This window comes from Chamaea fasciata, unplaced genomic scaffold (assembly GCF_029207755.1).
Source record: "Chamaea fasciata isolate MVZ Bird 193981 ecotype frontalis unplaced genomic scaffold, bChaFas1.0.hap1 SCAF_16, whole genome shotgun sequence".
In the NCBI taxonomy this organism is placed as follows: Eukaryota; Metazoa; Chordata; class Aves; order Passeriformes; family Sylviidae; genus Chamaea; species Chamaea fasciata.
In genome coordinates, this window is record NW_027094101.1 from 2940090 (window position 1) to 2955201 (window position 15112).

At 48.2% G+C, this 15112-nt stretch overlaps 2 protein-coding genes across 2 annotated transcripts; both read right to left on the reverse strand.

The window, feature by feature from the left end:
* Window positions 1-3423: 3423 nt before the first annotated feature.
* Window positions 3424-8055, reverse strand: RPS15A (ribosomal protein S15a). Its single transcript, XM_066198307.1, has 5 exons — window positions 7978-8055; window positions 6724-6861; window positions 6218-6297; window positions 4705-4790; window positions 3424-3559 (listed from the first exon to the last, which is right to left on the reverse strand). Exons 2-5 carry the CDS (start codon window positions 6854-6856, stop codon window positions 3466-3468), a joined length of 393 nt encoding a protein of 130 aa, XP_066054404.1. The 5' UTR covers window positions 6857-6861; window positions 7978-8055; the 3' UTR covers window positions 3424-3465.
* Window positions 8056-8593: 538 nt separating this feature from the next.
* ARL6IP1 (ADP ribosylation factor like GTPase 6 interacting protein 1) lies at window positions 8594-14606 on the reverse strand. Its single transcript, XM_066198195.1, has 6 exons — window positions 14548-14606; window positions 12855-12988; window positions 11567-11686; window positions 10600-10717; window positions 9880-9964; window positions 8594-9653 (listed from the first exon to the last, which is right to left on the reverse strand). The coding sequence occupies exons 1-6, from the start codon at window positions 14581-14583 to the stop codon at window positions 9535-9537; spliced, it is 612 nt and encodes a 203-aa protein (XP_066054292.1). The 5' UTR covers window positions 14584-14606; the 3' UTR covers window positions 8594-9534.
* Between the last annotated feature and the right edge of the window lie 506 nt (window positions 14607-15112).

Genomic DNA, 15112 nt, shown 5'->3' on the forward strand with positions numbered 1-15112 from the left:
TAGATTAAACTGTGGATAAATCCATGGAGATATTTACTGAGAGACCAATACTTACGTTAATTGCAGTAAGACATAGCCTCGTCTTAAACCTAAATTAGGTAAAGAGCATTAGACAAAAGGATGAGGAGGAAAAGGTGCATATCCAGTGAAGCCGTTGTCACACACCAGGCCTCTTAGCCTGCTGCAGTATTTTGAAGACCCACATTTATTCTCACCTCCAGTATTACCTCTCACTAGGCTCAAAGCATCAGAGACAGAAAAAACCTCTCATTGTGGACCAGGGCACAGAAATGAGGATAATCCTCGCCTCGCACCGGTCCCCCTCCATCTCCAGTGACTGCAGGTCGGATGCTGCCCTCTGTTGACACCTTCTCAGGCTTCAATAAACGGATGTTTGGACCCACTGCAGGCAGTTCCTTTGAACATCCTTCATCCTCTTCTTAAGCCACGGCATAAGGAGCAATGGCATCCCAAAACAGCGATCTGACCCCAGAGGTGAGACTGGGCTGTCCCTCGCAGGGGCATCACCAACCAACTCTCTCCCAGCTACTTCCAACTGACTCATTTTCACAACGAAGTGAAGTTCTGACCCCATTCTACCCCCTGGGACTGGAGTGCTGATGCTGACAGCTGCCTGTGAGCAGCAGGAAGGGGCTGCAGGCAGTGCAGCCCCAGCACGGGCTCCGTGAGAGCAGCTGCTCCACGGTGAGCACGGAGCGAGGGCTCGGGGTTGGTGTGCAGGGCACACAGGGGACATCACTTCCAGCTCTGTCTTGGACCAGGCGGCCCAGGACAGCACCAGGGCAAAGCTTGGTAACTCAGGGGCTTCCTCAGGGGACACCCACCCTGCCAGTTTAACCCCGTGAAGGTCAGCTGTCTCTGTCCCACAGGGGACTCCTCCATCACTGATGTTCTCTCTGCCCCACAGGTACCAAACCCCTTCTCTGAACAAAAACACCTGCCCCTGGTCACCGGTTGTAGTAATCCACACTGTACTTTCAGCTTTGTGCCATCTCCCCTCTCACCTCTATCAATCCTTTTCTTACCCAAGATGCTTTTACCTACAAACTGCTTGCCCAAGGCATATGTCCTCAGCCCACTAAGCATCACTGAGGTCAAAAAAAATATACCACTTTCAGATTTTAAACATACCTGGCAGTAAGAATTCCTGCAAACCAATTCAAAGCTGTTGTGTTATGATCTCTCCTGTCAGCTCCCAGGCCCACCTTCCAAAGTTCATGGCTCTCAGCCAGCAGCTGAGGAGTAAAGCTCTCACCAGTGAGGTGCAAGCTCAGGGATCACCTCATGAACTCAGATCAGCCACATCAGCTTCCACATGTGGTAAACCTGGATGCAGCTACTTTTGTAGATACACTGTGGAAAAGGTGCTTCTGCTGCTGCTTCCTTTCCTCCAAGTCATTCTAGTTACATCAGAGCTCTAATTTCCATTTAATAATTCTATAAAGTTGCTGGGTTGGCTTGTGGAATAAATTTACAGTTCATTCCCAACTATCTGTCAACTGAGAACATCAGAAATTGTTACCTCAGGAGTCTCTGTGGGAGTACAGGAGACACGCGGCTAAGCTGGGTCAGAAAAACTACCATGTCCTGTGTAAAACTGATTTAAAATACAACTGTCAAGCTAGCAGGAAACTTGCCATAGTAAATTCATCTAAAGGAAGCCTTAAAACTGTCATTGGCCTTCTTCCACTAGGTATAAGAAACGTGTTCTATTCTAGACTTGATAAAAATCAAGATTCTATAAAAATGAATAGTGCGATCTTGATACAATCTTCAGGGTAACTCTGAGCAAGAAGTACAAAATCTCGGGTGTCAGCGCCTGGTACTGCAGAACAAAATCCATCATGGATAGGACACCCCCCATCACTATATAGCTCAATTTGACAATAAAATAGGGGTTGAAACAGACTTCTGACTTTGTAACTACTCTAATTCAGTGTACAGATCTTCAGCTATGCAGATTTGTTTCCAGTCGAACTGAGAACCAGTGATTCCATTTGAACGTTTCGATGCTGTCTCCAATCCACACTCTGTGACCTTGACCACCACAGCTGTGACCCAGCAGGTAAACCAGCTTGAGCCTGTGCCCCTGCTCAAGTCAGGACACTGGTGCCACCACATTTCCTGTTAGCACTCGCAAAGCTCTGCTGGTTCTCATGTTCCTTGGGAAGCACATCAGGAGATACTGCAGTGCCTGTCCAGAGTAAAGACCTTTCACTTTACAGTGTCCCCTTCTCCTTTTCTCCATAGAGTAACAGACTGAACTGAGAGAAGTTGCGGAGTTACTGAGTTCAGACTTGGTGCCTGAAGAGTCGCTTCCACGCCAAGGTTTGGGATGAAGTATCACCTTCAAGGCACCACACTTCCAGCTCAAGCAACTGTTCATAGTGGGCACGGGGATGTATCACCAAGAAGGAAAACTTGGTTTCCAACTGTTTGTATCAGGACCACAAATTCACCAGCTGCTTTAATGTGTTGAATCAGGCTTGCTAAATCTCCCTATGCTCCTTCCTGATAAGACTCCAAAGTGAAATAAGGCAGGGCAGTTCCAGCTGTTGGAGGGCAATGCCATCAGCCCAGCTTGCTTTAAATCCTCTACCCACTCAAGTTGTAGTGCTCCGTGAAAAATACAAGTTGCACTGCCCTGAAATACATTTGATTTCTCTGCATCAAAGACACTGTGCTGTCATGTGCCTGAAGCAAACGCCAACCCATCCAATATTGAATATTCCCCACCCGTAGGTTCAGACAACCGTATTTCCTCACTCTGAAACCTTAAAGAAATCCCAGAACAGTTTCTTTGTGCCAACATACAAAGCAGCTGCACAGCAACCACTCTGCCCAAAATTCTGGTGTTTTGAAATACTTTCAAAGTAGACATTTGAAGGAAAAGAATTATCATTCACCTCCCAACCTGTTACTCCTACTGTATGATGTGGAACAAGTTTGTGATCTGAAATCAAACTCTCACCATCTTAATTATTCCAGAATCCCACATCCCACAATTTTTTTAAGCACAAACAGGAAATACCTCCCGGCAAGGCATCTTCTGTTATTGAGCCAAAAGGTGACACTCTAGAATTGCACACAGGTAACTGTGGAGACCCAGGTATTGCCCACCTGTGAGGTGAGCCCATGCAGGACAGCTGGGATTGGCAGCAGTTTAGCATCGGAGCTCCCCTGCTGAGCATCTCCTGTACAGTGACCCCAAACTGCCACTCCAGTGGTGACTTGTAGAAGTACATTATATCATTGACAGAAATAGAACTGTGACCAGGGATGGTGTGGAACCCAAACATCATTTGAAGTGAAGCAGGAACTCGAGCACTATTGAAGAGCTGTTACAAGCACTCTCACAGGCAGTGTTTGAAGTCATTAAAATACCGACTGGAAACACCAGAGTCCATTTGAACAATTTATTAGTATCCTCTTTTTTTACAAGTTTTAGAAAAAGAATCCCAGGATTTTGCCTCCTGTGTGTTTTCGTCTCGCCTCCTCATGGTCCATGATGCCAGCTGAGGTTGTCAGTACAATGTACCTGCCAAGAGAGAGCAAATGTTCAGTTTATCTCCCTGTTCCAGGCTGCTGCCGAGCTGACAGCACCAACCTCATCTGTGTTACAACAGCGAGGCCTGTTCCTGTGAGAACAGACCCAACACAGGGAGATCTCACCATCAACAGAGCAAAAGCAGCTCCTCTCACAAGCACAGCTCTGCAGCACACACAGGACAGTGACAGACTTTTATTCTCCAACTGCCTCTTCCCTTGCATATTCCCACTGGGCAGTCCCTGTCCAGCTGCTGCAGCAGCAGGAACTCTAAGCTTTCTAGACCAAGTCCACTTTTACCCTCTAGAGATGTTGCTGCCCAGTGCAGGCAGAGGTGCCAGTGCCAGACAGCTCCACAGCTGGGATCTGTGCCTCACTGCCCGTGGCAGGGCAGGCTCTGCATCCGCAGCAGCTGTCGCTGCTAATGCCAACATCTGCATTACCCACACAGCTCCCTGTCTGAGAACTCTGCTCCCACCACTCTAGAAATACTCTTACAACTCCCAGTGGCACCACAGAGCAGCTACGCAGGGCCAGCTGGAGCAGGAGTTACTGCTGGAGAACAGAAAAAGCACAGAACTGTTAATCCTTTGACAGGACAGACTGGCCATGGCCCTGGAGACTCTTCCAGCTCTGCTGTTCTGGTGCACTGGGATTTACAGCTCTTGATTCTCTACACTTCGTGAAAAAAAGATACACTGCATAATAGTAAGATTTCCTGTGTTGTGGAGATTTGTTCAACACAGGCTCCAAGTCCCTCATCACTCCATAGCTGATTAATGTGCATATTAATCTGGACACGTGAATTCAAGTAGTACAATCTACTTCCATCCACTGACCTGGTAACTTACATAACTCCCTTTCCATTTAAAAACTGCCATTCATAAAAATGGAACAAGTATGAGAGCAGTCCTATTTTCCAATAATTTTACCAAAGCCAAGCAGGAACAGATCCTTGCTTAGCACTGCTCCTTTTAAAACTGGTTTAAAGGGGCATTTACATGGAAGATGGATTTTTAGACTGGAATTTAACTCCAGGCTGATCAGAGGAAAGGTGCCAGGTGAGTCTAACTCAGGCAGTTTGTGAGTGTAACATTTTTACACACAACACACATTTGACCCTTCCTTGTACTCACCCAAACTGACGGGAAGGCAGCAGGTTGTTCTGCCACTTTTCCAAATCCTTCAGCTGCACATCAAATCTGGGACTGATTACACCACACTGTAAAAGAGGATTCCATTACAAACTTAAGAACTTCATGGATTTGCACTGTATGGATCTGTGATCCCAGCTCCCTGCCTGAAGGGCTTCACCAAGTGCTGTCAAACACACAGTTACCCCCAGCACCAGCAGTGCTTCCTCCCACCCAGCAACTCCACACCTGGTACTTCCTCAGCCTCTCCTCCTCCTCCTCACCTCAACAGCCTCAAACTGTTGCTGAAGTCACACCCCCATGTAATGCCCACTCCTGGGGGAGCACAGAAGCATGCTGTAACATCAGCAAAATTCTTGGGATTGCTCAGGGATATTCTACCTCTAACCACCACACACAGTTAGCAAAAAAAAACTCATGTAGACTTTAACCAGGGAGAAATTAACATGCATGAAAGTTACTGGAATTTTCAAGGTAATTGTGTTAGTGACCAAGACCACCAGCACCACCACCAGTTACCTCACTGGCTCTAATTATCAACAACCAGCCAACACCAAACCAGAAGCACACCTTCCTGCACTATGCACATCCTTCTGAACTCAGCAACCGTTCCCATATTGCAATGACTGAGAGAAACATTATATCCAGTAGCCTGGAAGATCCATTACAAAATCATTCTGGAAGAGCTCAAGGAACTAACCTGACCTACAACGCTTTTATTACACACACATAACACTGTAATTACCACAGTAAGTTGGGGGTGTCAGGACCATCTGCCTTCTACACTCATGCAATTTTCAGATGGCATATTTATTCATCATGAGGACAGCCCCCAAGATATTCTGACCAAGTATTTTTTTTCTTTACTGAAGAGCCAACTCTCACTTGAAGAGCTAAACTGTAAACAATGATGCACAGCAAGTCACCAGAGAACTGCACAGCTCAGTAGTCTGAGACATAAGCATTTAAAAATTTCCAAAACACACACACGAATGCCTCATATGCCCCAGGAACTTGACCAGCACCAATTAACGTAACATTCAACTTTCCCTGACTGCAAGCAAAGCCCACCTGGAGGGGGGAGAAAGGTTTGGCTTCTCCACATCTGCAGGTATCAAACATCAACTGGAAACCAACTCAGCTCCTATCTCCTAAGACAAGTCTGCCAGATAGCTTAAATATCAAAGAAACTGAGAAAGCACCAGGTAGCCAGAAAGCCTTTGAAGACAAATACACAGCACTTGCAAGCAGACTTCCCTCAAAGAGTATCTTACATGCTCAAGAGTTTAAAAGAAATGTAATTAGTGACTCATATCACTTTGAATCCAGACAAATTAACCACCCTTTTAACTGATAATATCCATCCTACTCTTATGTACACAGATTCAAATCCCACCTCCCTTACAAGCAGACAAACATAAAATTTAAAAAAAAAAAAAAAAAGTCTGATTTAAACATCTCTTTAGAAAACTGAACCCAGGAAGACAAATCCTACCTTGTTGAGTCTGCCTGTGAGGTTGACAACAATCTTCCCAGCTCTGTGGTCATCAATTATCTCGAATTCACCGATGTAACCTGTAGGAGACCAGCAGACACAGACACATGTAACACTCAGCTGCAATAACACAACTAATTAACTATGGGGCACCAAACTACTTCAAGCACCTTGATTCACTTCTTTTACCGGTTGTTTCTTTGTGCCAACATACAAAGCAGCTGCACAGCAACTACTCTGCCCAAAATTCTGGTGCTTTGAAACACTTCCAAAGAAGAAATCTGAAGGAAAAGAATTATCATTCACCTCCCAACCTCAGTTACTCTTCCCGCTATATGATGTGTAACAAGTCTGTGATCTGAAATCAAACTCTCACCATCTTAATTATTCCAGAATCCCACATCCCACAGCTTTTTTAACCATGAACAGGAAATATCTTCTGGCAAAGCATCTTGTATCATTGAGCCAAAAGGTGAAACTCTGGGGGCAGCAGGGCCGGGACTCACCGTGCTTCATCATGACGGTGAGGAAGCGGACGATCACTTTGGAGCACGGCCGGATGAGCACCTGGCGCTTCCCACGCTTCTCGGCGTTGTTGATGCTTTTGAGAGCATCGGCCAGAACGTTCATCCGCACCATGGTGCCTGCGGGGAGGGAGGGCAGCCGTTACTGCACCGGCTCCTCAGCACACCGACACTCGGCAAAGCTCCCGTCCAGGCTAACTTTAGATCTAAAAGATCCAGCGCTGACAGGAAGTCGCATTAAGCCCTAAAATGCACTCTCCAGGTAAAGAAGCGAACCCAGTCACACGCTCAGCTGTGATCAAGGAGAGTCACCCCTACCATAACACGTCAGGGAATGTGACACAGTTAAACTTGGCTTTATCAAAGCACACGCACGATTTCAAAACCACCATCCAGACACCATGTCAGCAGTGTGACATCTCCTCAGGTAAATCAGTCTGGCCTTAAAACCCAATTAAAACCCAACTGCACAGTACCAATCCTGTGCACTAATTAGATCCTACGTGGTATTATATTAACAGATGCTGGCCGGGTGACTGATCTGCAAAAATCCTGCAGGATGCACAAACGCAACTCTTTGGAAAGGAAACCCGGCAGCAGCTCTCTGACGCTGGCGAAAAGGAGCCCCGGAGCAGCCCCAGCGCGGCAGGCATGACTTGGCACTGCCGCCCCTCTCTGACACAGCCCAGGCGCCGCCAGCACGGTCCCCAAAGGTGTCCCTGACCCGGCCACGGGGACAGATCCCGCGGCACACGAGGACTTTCACCACTGAAACGCCGACACCGCGCGAGCGAACTCCCGCCCCGGTGAGCGCCGCCAGCCCCCCGGGCCGGGGCCGCCTCCCCTCCGGGCCCCGGCCGCGCCCGCTTCCCCGCGCTCCGCTACCTCCTCCCCGGCCTCGCCGCACGATCCGCACGCCCCGCAGTGCACCAGCTCCGCGGCTCCCCGCGCCCTGCCCGGCCCAGCTCCCCACAGCTCCGGCCCGGGCGCGGCCGCCGCCCCGGCTTCCCGCCGCGCATCGCCGCGGAGCGCGGGGCCACGGGCGGGAGCTGCCGTCCCCCGCCCCGCGTTCCGGGGGCTCCGCACGGCGCCAGGGCCGCTGCCGGCGGCTCAAACCGGGCCAGGCGGGTAGGGCGGTGCCCGCTGCCCCCGGCGGCGCGGGCGGGGCGGGCGCGGGGCGCGGATGGCGCCGGGACGGGACGGATGAGGCGCGACCGCGGCTCCGGCCCCACTCACCGAGAGCGCGATGGCGGAAAAGGAAGAACCCGGGCCGCGCGGGGTGATGGGAGGGCCATCGGCGGGGGGAGATATCGCGAGACTTCGCCTCTCGAGCCTGGCCCTCCCCATTGGCCGAGGCCGCGCGGCGCACTTCCGGAGCGACGACGCCGCCTGGCTTCCATAGGAACGGGGACGCTTCGCGCGCGTAGGGCGGGGCGCGAGGGACAAAAAGCTGCGCTCCGCCGGGCAGAGCGCGCCGCCGCTCAGCTGAGCCCGGCCCAGGACAGCGGAGCTGCGACACGGGGACACGGGCACACGGGGCTGAGCAAAGCCCCGGCTGATGGACGGGCTGTGTCTGTACTGAGTCCGAACTCCAAAGGAGCACGCGGCACTCGGTGCTGTGACAGCAGAGGTGCAGCACCGAACCCGGTGTCAGTGTATTCCCCGACTCCAAGAACACAGCTCGGGGACACTGCGCCGTGTCACCGCCGGGATTCACACACCCAGGATCTCCCCCTCCGACAGGCTGTGCCAGGTCAGCACGGCACCTCCTGAACCCTTCCCAGATCTCCTGTTTAACTGAAGAACGCATTGACACCCTTTTCTGTACATTGACAAGGAACAAGGCTTCAAATAGTTTCTCTTTAGTCTGTATTTACCTATTCAACAGTCACAACAGACACTGAAGAGAGTTCATTTTAAAACAGTAAACTTTTAAAACATTAACACAGGTTTTAGCTTTTAAAAGAAAAAAAATTCAGTTTTAAAAAAGGAGGGAGAGATCATAGAAAAGCACAAACAATTCAGGCTTATTTACAGAATCAGACTCGGCATATTCAGAGTGATTTTGTATACAGACAAACATTCATAAAACCAAACGTGCTACAAGGCTCCATGACAACAGCAGTTTCCAGAACAGTCAGCTGTTAAGGTTACACACACCTTCACTCATTTTCTACAGTCTCAGTGCAATGAGTTTACACTACAGCTAAATAACTACAACTTTATATATTCCAGACCCCTACTCAACACATTCTCAGGTACACGCAGCCAAAAGAAGCAAACAAATTCAGTGAGACAATGGAACCACCTTCTGCCTCCATTTGAGATGCGCACCCTCAGCCATGGCCATTCTCACTCAGCTAATTGTCCTCCTGCCACAAGGATCAGTAGTAACAAGCCTCCAAGAAGCATCAGCCTTCAGAACTGCCTCTCACACTTGCTGCAGCCACAATTAATGATCAGCAAAACTAACACAGTTACGGAAGTACTATCAGGCATTTCAGCTCTGCTGTTGGGGGAGTTATGCAGGGTCTCTTAGTTTGATGAAGACACTTAACAAGCTCCATACATCAAAGGAGAGGATCCCTCAGACAGGATCAGCTGCAGAACCCTACTCAGCACAGCAAGAGACAAACCCACAGCAGTTGCTGGACTTTTTCACTTCATCAGGGAGCCAATTAAAAAAAAAAAAAAAGTCAGTGAGCAGTACAACTTCTATCGTCTTAATTATACATTAATTCTCAAAACTGTTCCCAGGGAAACCTTTTACTAGAGGGAATAGCAGTTAAGTCTTCATTCATTTTTCTTTTCCTTGTGCTTGAGAAGTTTGTTGATCTCCCTTTTCGCCATTCCAATGTACTTTGTGATGATCCCATGTTGGTTTAGTCCAGGAAACAGTAACAAGAAGCTTACTAGATAGGAAAAGGAGAAAAGATAGAATTAACACTCCCTTTAAAAAGCTTCTGTCGCTCTGCAATTCCTTCCTTCCCTTAAGCCCCATTAATTGCTTGAAAAGAGAAAAGCACAACCCTGCAATAAAAACACCCCACCACACTTAACCAAGAATTACTTCTACCAGTCTCAATCCATTTCAGACAGCTAACAAGAATTCTTTTTGTTTTGCATGCACACACTTACCAATAAGATAGGTCAGAAAGAGATTGTGAACTTGCTGTCCAATCCAGGCAACCACGGCAAGAGTGAGGAGCATAGTCATGAAGTACTAAAAGTGAAAAGGGAGAGTTAGCACAGACCTGTTGGGGATTCTCCCTTCCCTTCAGTATTGGGCAATACTTCAATACTTAAAACTGATGTGAAGTTCTCTGGCTTTTCCACACGTGATACCTATGCACAGGCTGTGAAAACTGAGAGTATAGGATCTGCAATTGTTTATTCTCACCATCAGCTGGACAGGGTGCACGTTCTTTTTTGCCCAGATACCCCTTAGTGCCAGACTGACGTCCCCAGTGCTGCTCCCAAAGCAGTTTTTTGGGACACTGGCACAGTAGCTCATGTACCAGCTGACACACTACTAAAGATCCAGTTCTTTGGACAGTTTGTGCACACTGCAAACAGTCTGTTTACAAAAATTTACCTATCCAGAGAAACCCGGTCTTCCATTATCTTATCATCAAGGGTATGCTCCTAAACTGCAGAGAACTGCAAGTTTTTGAGTCTTGGATCTTACCACCCCGGGTCTGAAAAAATGTGTCACCAGTATCCAGTCACAGCCAGAACTGCCTGTTGTTTGTTTGGAATACCAGTTCATTCAGGCATGTGCCTTGCTAGAATACTTCAGACAAAGCTAAATCAGACAAAATCTCAAGACAATAGAGATTAATTCCCAGAACTCAATACCATTTTAGGCTTTTCTTCCTTCAGAGTGAAGAGGCGCTTCCACCAGCCAACAATACGGCGACGAGACTTCACCAAATTTCTGCAAATCTCATGAAATCTTTGCTGCTGTTCCGTGGTCCTTTTATTAAAGGGAAGGGAAAAAAAAAGGCAGAAATAAGAATTCAAGATTTAATTTAAAATTTAAAAAACTCTCCCATGGCATTTTTCCAGCAGTAAAAATGTACCCACAGCACTTATCCTGGCATTTGCTTTGCTTAGGTTGATACCTTACTGAGCACTGCAATGGAAGCCCCCAGGTAGTTTTCCCGTATGCTGACTCTGTAATTTTCCTGTAAATTGACTCCTAAAGAGCAACCACATCCAAGCCAAAGACTACTGACCCTAATCTGATACACACAAATAATGCATATCTACCTAAGAACATTTATACATTAGTCATCCTAAAGTAGATACACTAAAATTCACCTTTAACTGAAAATTGTTCAAATCAGGTTCTTCTTCAAGTTACTTTTATACAACCCTTACCTTTTTTCAAATTTGTTTCAATCACAATCAAATTCATATCCTCTGCATTCGTCTCTTTTTTCATCACATCTGCTATGGCCTCTTTTCAAACATACAAACAACACTTTTCTTAGTATCTATTATCCATTAATTACTAAAAACTAGTCTAGCAGAACTAACTAGCATGCTAAATGGAGAGTAAAGAATGTGCCCACTTCTTAAAAAAAACCCTCTGTTTTTTCCAGAAGAAAAGAACAATAAAGGTATGTTGCAGTAGTTATCTTGCAGAAAAAAGAATGAAGACCATGTTGCTACTGTCCTCACATCATATATTATAGAGATTGCTGATTTCTCACTACAATGACTCTACAAAGTAACCATGTGACACATGCAAATCAGATACCCATTTTGATAAAGATCTTAATTACACTCAAGAAACTGTTTCAATTGAAGCTTTCCTCACCACTTATTAGAGCCAAAGATTCGAGGAGCAAGAGCAGGAACCAGGTAATCAGCCAAACAGAGGAACATAACGAAACAGGAGACGCCTGAGAGAACTGATGGGTCCAAATAGTAAATCATCCTGCAGAAAGAAGAGAAATTATTTCTGAGTGCTCAGACTGTTAAATACAAGACATGCTTGGTCCCTTCTTCAGACTGGCTCAGAGCTTCTAACAGTAGACCTATTCTCTTGCCTAACCTCAAAAAAAATTACAAAAAATGCCTTTTTCTCTTACTATACCAGATAAGAATACACTACAAGCAAATAAGGTACACAGCTCAGTTAGAAGGAAAAATTCATCATTATTATTCTCTCAGCAATTGACACACAGTGAACTTAACACTGATTGAAGGATGAGTGAGTGAACACATGAAATAACCAGGTGGTTTAAAAGCTCTCATTTTGTTGCTCAAGTCAGAGAACTCAGATCCACTAGAGGTTGTCATTTGCCCTGTCTCTCCTGGGAGAGCCAGACAAACCTGTTCTGGACAAGAGGCCATCAATCTCCACTTAAAGCAGTGCTGCATTTTCCATATTCAGTCTGCAATCACTCAAACACAGCAGAAGGGCAACTGATAAGAACCAGCTGATCTCCTAAGTGTGATACAACTGGCACTAACAGCTCTCTGTGCAAGGCAGTCAGGTCATCTTTACTACCATGTTACATAAAGGCACATCCAGCACCTCCAATCAGACAGGCACTTCCTTTCACCTTGCTGACAGGAAGTTACATGCAGTCTTCCCTTTTCCCCTTTCTCAAAAGACATGACAGAGAATACAAAAAAACACCCCTGTTTTGCAAAAAAGCTGAACTTATCCTAAACACCACAGCAAAGAGGCAGAATAGGATATTTTGCCCTATGGAAACAAGCTTTCTCTAAAGATATTGCTGTTGATGTTGGGGGGGAAGCCAGAGGAGATCATGAGATGTGACTAAGAAGCAGGGTACAGAGAGAATGAGGGCAGAATGTGACTGCACCACTGAAGAACATTCAGCTGAGCACAGTAAAAACACCAGCAACTACTGCTGGCAAGCAGCTTTTGCAGAAATCACACTGAGCACGATGTGACTCGTGTTACTTCCTATTTTCACTACTTTTGTTTTTAATTTCCCACAAAGTTCACAAGTTTTAAGAAACAACCTGGAGTAAAAGCCTTAGACTCCTCCAGATGTCCTACTAATTTTCTTAACAGGTTTGGAACCATGAAGATGCAGTGATGCTGCAGGCTCCCTCCAGAAGGTACTTACAGGAAAGAAAAGGAAACAACACTCATCAGTGCCAGAGGAAACCAGGCTCGCTCCCAGCGAAGAACTTTATCGGTCATCAAAATCACTTCTCCCCATCCTTGCAACTGCTCTTCCAAGCTTGAAGTTTCAGCAGCCTACACAAAAAGAGAGGAGAACTCTTTTACTAACCAGAGTATCAAAATAATTCCCATGCTGAAGTAGCAAAAAAAACAAACAAACAAACAAACAACAACCCAGTGCAATAATTAAAGATCCTAGCCACAAATCTTTATGAGTAATTAAATTAGCAATAATCATGTCAGTTCTGTACTAAGACATGGTAGTAGTGATGTTATGATGATGATTAAATAGTCAAGATCCCAGCAGCATGTATAGGCCAAACAATACCTCCTCCCAGGTTTTGCCAAGGCGTTTTCGCTTAATCTCCCACTCACTACACCCCATCCCCCCAGATTAGTAGATAGTCAGGTTTTAAAGCCTAGCTAAAGCCTCTCAAGTTTTCAGTGTCAATGACTAGAAAACTGTAACGTGAGAACTATTTAAAAATAAATGTATTTTCCAGGACAACTCTACCACATTAAACTGAAGCTTTCTAGCTGCTGTCCAATGCCAGTTTATGAGGAAGACGGATAAAGACTCAGAATCCACAGTAAAATCATCCAACTGATCACAACTGGACAGCGAGTTTTCCCACAAGCTGCCCAAGACAGCCTTTAAACTCCACTTCCTATGTGATTCCTACATTCCTCCCTACACCTCTCCTGCAAGGAGGACCTGTGCTGCCATCACCTTGTTCAGCAGTTCACCTGAGGTGTTCCACATTTAACAGAGCTTAACAGCCTCCCCTCAGTGGGAGATGGCAACCCAGAGATCACAAAACTCGGGTAAACCGTGAACAGAACCGAGCGCTGCCCGAGCAGTAAGAGGTGAAAAGCCATGCAGCGCACGTCTGCAGCGCAGAGTAACAGAACAGGTTTCACTCTCAGCTACGTGCTACGCTTAATTCCAGTGAGAACTCCGACGCCGACTAGAAGAACAAGGACACAGTTCCGTGGACTTCCCATAAACTCTGGAGCCTCCCCCCAGCTCTGAGCTCCTGGAGCTGTTCCCTGCGCCCAGCCTGGATGTGCAGCACCGCAGCGCTCAAACGCTTCCAGCCTCAGCCCCCTCACAGCCTTTTGCAGCGATTTTTCCCATTTCCCACGGCAGCCGCTTACCAATTCAGGCATAATTCTATATATATCCTTGCGTTTAACTATTCAAGCCTATCGTGGCCCGTTTAGTTAAGCTGATCACCCAACGCCTGCCGCTCTCCCGTGTCGCGGCGGCGTTCGCTCCCGCAGCGGGAGGCTGCACACGCACAAACAGACACACACGGACACTCAGACACAGACTGACACAGACACAGTCGGGGTAACCCCCGCAGAGGAGGCAAGGCCAGGCGCTAGCGGGGGCTCCGGCCCGCGAGCAGCAGCGCAGCCGCCGCTCCCGCGCCCCGGGCCTGGCCCCGCACCGATCCCGCACCGAACCCCCCGGAGCCAAACCGCGTCACACCGCGCGGGGCCCAGCGGCCCACGGCAGCCGCACCACCGCTGCGGGCAGGACAGAGCAGGGCAGGGCGGGCCAGGCTCCGCCGCCGCCCCCGGCAGGCCCGAGCGGCCGCCAGCCCCGGCCCGGCGCCGCCCGCCCTCACCAGCTGGTAGACGCTGTTGTTGTCACCCTCCGCCATCTTGCGCCGCTCCCGCACCGCCGGCCACGCCCTCCCGCACCACGCCGAGCCGCCGCCTTTTATAGCCTCCGCGGGCCGCCTGAACGCCGTGATTGGCCAGCGGCGGCGCCCCGCCGGCGGCCGATTGGCTGCTGGGATTCGAACAGCGAGGGGCGTGCGCGCGCCCCCCTCCCGCGCCGCAGTGCGGCTGAGGCGGCGCCGGGAGCGGTGCCCGGCTCTGGGAAGGGGCGGATACCGCACAAAAACTTCACTGCACGAACAGCGTTTGAAAGGACGTCTGAGTCCAGCCTGTGACCGAACACCGCTCTGTCAACTGCGCCATGGCACTGAGTGACACACATCGAATCTTTCCTTAAAGCACCTCTGGGGACGGTGACTCTACCACCTCCCTATGCCACCCGTTCCAGTATCTGATCACTCTGAGAAGAAATTCTTCCTAATGTCCAACGTAAACCTCCCCAGGCCCAGCCTCAGGCTATGTCCCCTTGTCCTGTCACTTGTTTCCTGGGAGCAGAGGCCGACGCCCAGC

Coding starts and splice junctions, on each gene's coding strand:
- ARL6IP1 (XM_066198195.1), bottom strand. CDS start 14,583: ATGGCGGAGGGTGACAACAACAGCGTCTACCAGCTG. Junction 12,989..14,547: donor ACAACAGCGTCTACCAGCTG/GTGAGGGCGGGC, acceptor CTTTTTGTGTAG/GCTGCTGAAACTTCAAGCTT. Junction 10,718..11,566: donor ATCTTTGGCTCTAATAAGTG/GTGAGGAAAGCT, acceptor CTTTAATAAAAG/GACCACGGAACAGCAGCAAA.
- RPS15A (XM_066198307.1), bottom strand. CDS start 6,856: ATGGTGCGGATGAACGTTCTGGCCGATGCTCTCAAAAGCATCAACAAC. Junction 6,298..6,723: donor CACCGTCATGATGAAGCACG/GTGAGTCCCGGC, acceptor GGTCTCCTACAG/GTTACATCGGTGAATTCGAG. Junction 4,791..6,217: donor TCACAGGCAGACTCAACAAG/GTAGGATTTGTC, acceptor CCTCTTTTACAG/TGTGGTGTAATCAGTCCCAG.